Raw genomic sequence first — 9,191 nt, forward strand, 5'->3', positions numbered from 1 at the left:
CAATCTCCGAGCCAGTACTTTTACAATAATTTTGTTCATTTTTGTTTTGTTTGTTATTTTTCTAATATAATTTATATTTTTCACTATTTCAGAGGACCTTTTGCTAGTTTAATAGTTGTATTGTAAGATGGGCAATGATGATGGTGAACATGGTTACCTTCTTTTAGAACAGGGGTGTCGGACTCCAGTCCTCGAGGGCCAGTGTCCCTGCAGGTTTTAGATGTTTCCCTGCTTCATTGCATCATGATACAAGTAACTGTGTCATCAACAGAACTATCCAGACTTTGATGACAGGCTGGTGACGATGATTAATTAGAATCAGGTGTGTTAAAGCAGTGAAACATCTAAAACATGCAGGACACCGGCCCTTCTGGGATTCAGTTTGACACCTGTGTTTTAGAAGGTAACGATGGGCTCATTTACAGACATATGGTCTGGGCCTCCTCCACTGACAGCTTTGAGTCTGTAGATTTTTACAGATGAACCAGTGCACTGAGCCCTGAAACTGAAACAAAACATGCCAAAAATTTGTTGTGGGATTGTTTAAAGCCTGTTAGATATCCCTTGGGCAGCGTAGAAACCCAGAGAGACCATAGGCTGTGTGGTTTGTGCTTGTCCTGCTTTTTCTCAGGTGGACATAGTTTTCCTTGCTTCATTCTTTCAGTATACATCTGCTCACTTTGACTGACATTTAAGGTTTTGAATTACTGAGAGCTTTTATTAGTTGTCTGATGAAATTAGCAATTGTGAGGGGAAAAAATGGTGAAGTGAACTTAACTGTGATATTTCATGCATGAACTTGATGACAACTTAAGCAAGTTACAGTTGCCATGCATTTACATCTTCACATTACATTATTGCAGTGTTTTAATTTATATATTTTCTTTTATTTATTTATTTTATAACATTTTGTGGTAACTTCATGCTATGAAAAGCAATAACTGCTTTGTTTCTTTACACCGAGTATATCAGACACCATCAAATCAATTAGTCTGTAAGGACGTGGAGACAGCTGTGATGAAGGAAAGGACAATAGCTTTAGCCTGTTATATGATACTGTCTATATTTAACAAATAAAACTGCCTTTGTGTCGAAGACTAAAGACAGTAGCCGCTCCTCTTTCAGGCTAATGTTGTAACCTTGTTAGTGTTCATATTAATAGCATCGGAATCAGAATCAGAATCAGCTTTATTGGCCAGGTTCATTGTCCAACAAGGAATTTGACTCCGGTAATTTCGCTCTTTGGTAGTAAAAATAAACAATAAACAATAAACAAATAAACAATAAACAAATGTGGTATTTTCTATGTACAGAATAAACATTTTAAAGGTGCAGCAGTTTGAGGTAGTGAAAAGGACAGTTCTGAATAAAAAATAATATGAATGAATAAAAAGAATAACCTATTTAAAATTTTACAAGACAAATTATACAAAATATACAAAAAATTATACAAAAGAAATACAAAATTGAGAGGTGCAGCAGAGTGAGGCAGACATGATTATTAAAGAAGGTGCTAGATGATTTTTATTGCACGTGTTTGGTTACTCTGAGACTGTTATTTGTGAGAGTTCATCAGAGCAACTGCTTGCGGGAAGAAACTGTCCCTGTGTCTGGAGGTTCTGGCGCACAGAGCTCTGTAGCGCCGTCCGGAGGGGAGGAGTTGGAACAGACTGTGTCCTGGGTGTGAGGGGTCTGCAGAGATTCAACCTGCCCGTTTCCAGGTCCTGGATAGATGGGAGGTTAGTCCCAACTATCCTCTCTGCAGACCTGATTGTCCTGAGTCCAGTAACAAATGTGCTTCCTGTGATGTCACAAAAACAAGATCATGTTGAGGGGTTACAGTACATCCGCTGAAAATCTGAAATGAGAGAAACAAAGGAAAACGCACAACGGGCACACAAGCCTTTGGAAGAGAGAGAAAACAACAGACACGAGAACAGGCAGATACACAGACAGCAACCATTTCAGGTCTCTGAAACTGAATCAAGACTAGGCTACTGCGATTATCTGTCCCCCAAAACTGTGGAGTGAGTATGTAGGTGAGTGAGCAGGTGTGTATGTCTGTGTAACGGTGTTTGTGCAAAGTGAAAACGATGCTCTACCTTAACCGTAATTTCAGTGGAGGAGAGAGGGCACAGAGAGGGCTGCACTACCAGCTGCGCCACCGTGCCCCTCACAGTTTCTGTTGGTTTTCTTACCTGGTTCTTCCTGAGCCTGCACTGTCTCCTGTCCTTCACCTCTTTCATCTCTCCCTCTTTGCACTGACAATCATATATTTTTTTTGATAATTTCCTTCATTATGCTGTTAGATATTTATAAAGATACAATATTTACATTACAGGATTCCAGATAAATTACTGGTATTGTGTGTAAAAGCCAACATATTACAAAATATAATAAAATGACCGTTCCTAAGAAATGCATGAAACTAACAAAAGTTTTTTTCAGGAAAGAGTATGTGACACATCTTTATCAGCCTTCATAACAATATTTTAAACTTTTGTTTTTGCTATTTGCTTTAAATACTAACAGTCAATGGCAGATCAAAAATTAAAAAGAAAACATACTTTAAGCTGTTGTACATTTATAGGTGGTGAAAACTCATTAAAATCCAGCTCCTGAAATTTTATAATTTATGGTTGGAGTGATTTACACCCTGTCAATTGTGCAAGTGAAGATGAGTTGATATAACAGCATTTAAAAAAAAAATACTTTTTGGATGCTTAATTGCATCCTCATTAAGTAAAGGTACTTTCTGTTATTGTCTTGGTGTTTAATATTGCCATGGTTAGTGACAGACTTCTACATTACTATACTCTACACATCGGGTGTGGCTGAATAAGATAAAAATGCCTCTAGAGAGAGATCCAACCCTCTAAAACACAATAGTCTTACATATACTGTAGTACTTTTATCAAAACAAATTAAAGTTCATTAAAATTTCAGTTAACCTGATATTGGAATTGCACCTCTATTTAAATGTAATGAGAGAAATAACAGAATTGGACAGTAGCAAAAATGGTAATTTCATTTGTTTTTATTTAGATTGTGATTTTGATGCCACCTTTTGCTCCATCCTCTATTTTAAAGTTGTTTACTGTAGTTAGGTGGTTGTATGCTTTGCAAGCAGTGGCGCAAAAAGTGGGTATGCAGTATGCACTATATGCGGCCCATATAGAGGGGGCGCCAAAGCGATGGGAAAAAATATTTTGAGCCGGCATTTCCTGTATTGAGCAGCTACTTGTGCATGTGTAAATGATATGATCAGTAACAGAGAAGCATGCCACTAGTTAGGCGCCCCTTTTCTCCCTCACCTCCCCTCCTCTCGTGTTGTTACATCTGTAATATGTCTGTACCCCTCAGAAAGTAAGTCGTTGGGCTCCTGTTTGCAAGAATCCACTTTCTGAATCCCTTAATGATGTCCATGCTGTATCTGCCTGTGCATGGGGAAATAGTCTGTTGGCTACATATAGTGTCCCAAAAAGGATATGGTAACAGATGCTTTAAAAATACCAGAAGTGGAAAAGCATTTATATGTTACAGTTCATCTGTCAGAATAGTGAGATAATTTCTGCCTAACATGCTGTTTGGGTTAATTTCTACACCAATTTCTTTAATTACTTCCTTTCAGTCTTCCTTACAAGTGTAATGCCTGACATTAGGTTCTTGACATAATGTGTGAAACGCATTTGAACTGTTTCTTTCTGTCATATGCATTTTAACTTGATTACAAAACCCATTTCTAGAAAAACCGACTACAGTGCAACAAAAACGTACATCTGAAACTTATGTCAAAATCTATAGTGCACGCTAGTAAAAGAAATCCCTTTCGGTTTCTTTATTGATTGACTTTATAATAATTGGAAAGTATTAAAAAATTAGTAGTTTGGAAAAAGTGGTGATGAAATTAAACCATTGGTAAGACTCATGCACCATACAAAGAATCTGCAATGTCACTGTATTGCCAATGAGGATGTATAACACAATGTTGACAACCTCACAAGTCAGAAATTCACTTGATGTAGCATCTGAAAGACAAGTCTTATTTGTATATTGTACATATATGAAATGTACTTTCAGTTGATTTTGTTATTGTATTCCTCGTAACCCAAACTGAATTCACAGTACAGCAATGAAAAATGAAAAAAAAGAATGGGTGCTCTTTTTGCACATAATATTACATGAAAAATTATGTATATTGGACATGTCCAATCAGTCTCTTGACTGCATTGGGAATTCCCCATAATTTCTCAGGTACAGGTAAAGGGGTTGGCTGAATGAGATGAGATCTGAGGCGCGCATCGCGTACATATTTGTTGCAAGTTGCTAGGCGACCGAAAACAAGTTTTTACGGTCTGGTGCTGTTTTCCCACTCGTTTGGACGTACAGTAGCCTACAGCTCAGTTTGCAAAATGTATCTGTCCCTGCTTCAAAGAAAAGCCCTGGCTTAGTTCTTCTGAGGAGGAAGAGACGAGCAGCAGCAAGGAGGGTATGGATCCATGAAATCCTCATGAGAAGACAGGATTTCGGGGGCATACAGGCTCATTCGGGAGCTACAGCTCCATGAGCTTCCAGATACTTCAGGCTGAACAGGGAGCAGTTTGACAGCCTGTTGGGGAGAGTTGGTCCAAGCCTCAGCAGGATCACAACCAACATCAGGCAGCCCATCACTGCAAATGAACGCTATATCTGTCCCTCAAGTTTTTCCATTTTTTCTTCAAGTCATCCACTGTCAATAGTTAAAAACATTATTAAAAAAGCTTTCTGAACTATGTTGTTGTTTTTTAGCTCATGTCAGTCATCTAGATTTTTAGATATACTGAGTGTACATGCAGTAAAGGATGTGCTTCAGTTTACAAAAGTATTGACACATGGCTTTTCATAACCATATATTGATAAATGATTCAATTGATCCTGATATGAGGCATGGAAATGCTATATTTTATTTTAAACTAACATTCTATTGTTAAAAGAGCATCAAATTTCTACCACTTTTAAACACATGTTGTGTTCATGCATGTTCATACATGTTATGTTCCAATTCTGGGAGATTTCTCTCCACTTTTGTCCCTTTTTGTTGAGGTCACAATAGGCCTACAGTCTTGTATCCCACAGCTCCTCACACAGACAAGAATAGAGAGAGAGAATTTTGGATGACATGCAGCAAAGGTGCGCAGGCCGGGATTTGAACCTGCGACCACTGCAGGAGGACTTTAGCCTCAGTATATGAGCCGCTTGAACCCACTGCACCACCGAGCGGCCTTCGTGGCTTTAATATGATTATTGGTAGGCTTTTGCAGAGCTAGAACATGTAATCCTCTAAATCACATTGCAAGAAGGGGAAGAACGTTGCTGCGGGGGAGAGATCATGTTTTATAAAATGCGCGTCTAATTTATTTGATGGCCAGCCACATTTTCAGACAGTGCAAGTTTTGAATCGCATGAGCAGAAATAGCTGGCCTCTGCAAGTTTCAGATTTCTTGTGTGTCAAGGGATATAAACAGGTGATAGAGGCTTCTGAAGTACTTATAAGGTGGCCCATTCACCCATGTAGCTGAGCGATTTCATCAGTAATTTGGTCTCTGTTTTAATCACAGCTGCATGTTCTGTTTCATCACTTGGCATATGCGGTGTTTTTAGCCAGTGAATTTAGAGTTAAGTGATTGCACTGTAAGTGTATGAATATGTTTTTAAAGGACGTGAGGATGTTTTGATTTTAATTCTCCTACCTTTGTGGTTTGAGAAAGGTGCACCTCCGGCCGGAAAACATTGTGCATGATATAATAAAGCTTGTAATAACTTTGATTCTGTTCAGTGGTTTTCTTATGGTGCACCAGACAAACAAACACAAGGATCTTTAACAACTGATGCTTGCTGATTGTTCTGAAATAAAATCTTTCTTACTACTACTATTTTCTAAGTTAATATGGCACTGTAGACACGTTTAGAACAAGAATGTGTGAGATTACTTTTAGTTTTCAGAAAATGTAACTATGCTCATAACAATTTCCCCCCTCTTGCAGGGGGTCGCCACAGTGGATCATAGTTAACACATCGATTTGGCCCAGTTTTATGTTGGATACCCTTCATGCTGAAACCCTGGGGAGACACACAGACAAACATACCTGACAGACATACATGTTTTTAGGACTATGGGAGGAAACTGGAGCAAACCCTACACAGAAAGACTCCTGCCGAACCCGGGAATCAAACAAGGAAACTTCTTGCTGTGACGCAACAGTGCTAACCACTAAGCAGCACGGTGGAAAACCAATCTGAGAGTGAAGCGTGCTATCATAGCAATATTCATTCACAGACCTATTTTGGTCAATTTATTTATCCAAGGTAGATTTAAGTGTTTGAGACATGCCAAAAAGAATCTCAGTTTTTGACTTGCACCTCTTTTCGCAAAGACTTTTCATAAAACTAATAATAGATTCATGTTTTTCTTTTTACTTTGACAGGTTATCTTTTTTAAGTATGGCTATTTTACCAGATCAAACAGAAGACTTGTTGAGAAACACTAACCACATCAAGTATGTAGTGTCTTTGTAACAAATCCTGTTGGATGTTACTGTTGAAACTTCATAATTATGTTCATTGATTCACATTTTGGCATTAATCATGTAAATACCTGAATTAATGTTTTTTTTTCAAGATACATTAATTTGAAATAAGAGGTCAGGCATCTATCTTCAGCTCAATTTGTTACATGGGGATTTCCTCTCTTCATTTTGAAATACTATATAATAGTGTTATATTAATTATGTACTATTTATTTATGACATTTCTGGCTCAACTTTCTTCAAAAATCCAGAAATGACAGAACCTTCTCCTGTGAGTTTTTTCTTAGGAAAGAAAAATAACATAACGATGAACAAGATATACAAGCAGCCAACCAAAAATTACTGAACCTTAGTAAAAACTTTATTGACCAAAGGTTAAGAGTGAACCACAGAGAACAAATAAAAATGGTAAATTACATTAATTGACTTTATAACTGTTTATTTTATTGATATGTTTTTGGAAGACGAGTCAACAGCTATTTCATATTTTATGAAGTCTGTCAAAGGTTCCAAACAGATGTCTCTTATTCAGCAGTGTCAGCCTGGAAGAAAAGAAAGAAGATACATTTATTCACCGACTGCAACCCATTGTTTGTTGAACTTACATTGTAACGTAACAGAATAACACACTTTCAATAAAAATCAATCAAATAATTGCATTCAAAAAAAGTTAGAGGCTCTCTGATATTGACTAAAACATATTTAGACTCTTGATCTCTTACCTTTCCATGGTCACGGCTCTTGGCCCTGAGCTTGTTGACCTGAGACTCAGCGATGTCAGCACGCTCCTGAGCTTCCTCCAGTTCATGCTGGACCTTTCTGAGCCTGGACATGTGGGTGTTGGCCTGCTCCTCCTTTGAGGGTATTGCATGTTACAGTTTAGTGACAACACAATTAATGTTGGTTTTGTTGTCCTAAACTGAAAACACTATTTTAACTTACCGCCTCCTCAGACTGTCTCTTGTAAGCCTTAACTTTGAGCTGCAGCTTGTCCACCAGATCCTGAAGTCTGTGCACATTCTTCTTGTCCTCCTCAGTCTATAGAAATAAATGAATGTGACTAATGAACTGCTGAAGCTGAATGAAAGCAGTAGGTTCATTGTTGTTGAAATATCATCTGTATACCTGGTATGTCAGCTCCTTCACTCTCCTCTCATATTTGCGGACTCCTTTAACAGCATCAACTCCACGCCTCTGCTCAGCATCAACTTCAGACTCCAACTCACGAACCTGTTTCATGATGACACAGAAGCTAAAGAGTTTTCTTTTATAATAGAGGATCTGTAAATTCATTTAAGGAAAATATGGGTATTCTTGTCATACACAAAACATACCCTGGACTCCAGTTTCTGGAGCTGCTTCTTGCCACCCTTCATGGCAAGATTCTCAGCCTCATCCAGACGGTGCTGCAGGTCCTTGACTGCGACCTCCAGGTTCTTTTTCATCCTCTCCAGGTGGGCGCTGGTGTCCTGTTCCTTCTTCAGCTCCTCAGCCATCATAGCAGCCTGAAAGGATGAATATTTTGAAATTAAGCATTCATTAAACATTAAAAAAAAGAATATCCATCTTTCTGAGATGTAAACTTACATCAGTGATAGCCTTTTTGGCTTTCTCCTCAGCATTTCTTGCTTCCTGAACAGTATCATCCACCTCGCCCTGAACCTGCACAAGGTCAGATTCCAGCTTCTTCTTGGTGTTGATAAGGCTGGTGTTCTGAAAAATTGATCAAGATGACACACCGTCAGTTTCTTTGTCTTACAGTTTTTAGGGCACATGTTTGTTATGCATTTTGGAAAACTAATGTCAGATTAATCAAAGTTTGAATTAGGTTTGTGCTTATGAAACTACCCGAATCAGAATTTAGGCCTATTAAAGTCAGCATATTAAGCTGACTGCTGGTTGTCACATTCTTATCACATGTTAAAAGATGAGGGCAGCCCTTCCTGTGTTCCGTCAGGGTTTTGGGCTGTCCCACAAATACCCCATTGTGTCTTTGGACACATCTGTTCAGAGTTTCTGTTTTAGTTCCGGGAGGCATTTGACCCTTTTGACCTTTTGTGTTTTTTAAAGCTTAAGTTTCACATGTGTGGCTTCTTAAACCTCGATGTGTGACCATCTGTTTTTGTCCATTGTCCATCTATACATTGACAGTCCAAATATGGTCTTTTTCCTGTCACCCTTGCTGAATAAAAAGCGTCCTGCAGAAGCAGCATGTTGGAAGAAGAGCTTGGGAGTTCTCTATGAGGGCCAGTGTGCTCTGCACTCCTCAGCTCTCTTCCCCAAGCTTCTGCAGAAGCGCCTTGAAAATCATTCCACAAGTCTCTGTGTCTTTTCCTAAGTTATTAATTTATGTTGATGATTTAGGAACCTAACACTAACCTGAGAGTGAAGCAGGCCGACACGTTCACTGACATCAACCAACTCCTGCTCAGCCACTTTACGTCCTCTCTCTGTCTGCTCCAGAGCAACTCTCAGCTCCTCAATCTCAGCTAACATCAGACCATTCCTGCGCTCCACCATGGCAACCTGCTCCTTCATGTCTTCCTGTCCCCTGACAGCCTCATCCAGGTGCAGTTGGGCATCCTGACAATGACAGTGAGAGTTAGTCTAAATTGTCTTTACTCC

At 38.8% G+C, this 9,191-nt stretch overlaps 1 protein-coding gene across 2 annotated transcripts in view; it reads right to left on the reverse strand.

Moving 5' to 3' along the window:
• Positions 1-6,988: 6,988 nt before the first annotated feature.
• LOC133421732 (myosin heavy chain, fast skeletal muscle-like) overlaps positions 6,989-9,191 on the reverse strand; it is a 67,277-nt gene continuing 65,074 nt past the window's right edge. For both annotated transcript variants that reach the window (XM_061711473.1, XM_061711474.1), the window contains 7 exons: positions 8,946-9,149; positions 8,154-8,279; positions 7,901-8,071; positions 7,692-7,796; positions 7,509-7,604; positions 7,289-7,420; positions 6,989-7,108 (listed from right to left, as the gene is read on the reverse strand). In XM_061711473.1, the coding sequence (XP_061567457.1) occupies positions 7,091-7,108; positions 7,289-7,420; positions 7,509-7,604; positions 7,692-7,796; positions 7,901-8,071; positions 8,154-8,279; positions 8,946-9,149 (852 nt within the window). In that variant the 3' untranslated portion in view covers positions 6,989-7,090. The remainder of the gene's footprint in view (positions 7,109-7,288; positions 7,421-7,508; positions 7,605-7,691; positions 7,797-7,900; positions 8,072-8,153; positions 8,280-8,945; positions 9,150-9,191) is intronic.

The sequence above is a fragment of the Cololabis saira genome, chromosome 21, assembly GCF_033807715.1.
Source record: "Cololabis saira isolate AMF1-May2022 chromosome 21, fColSai1.1, whole genome shotgun sequence".
NCBI lineage: Eukaryota > Metazoa > Chordata > Actinopteri > Beloniformes > Belonidae > Cololabis > Cololabis saira.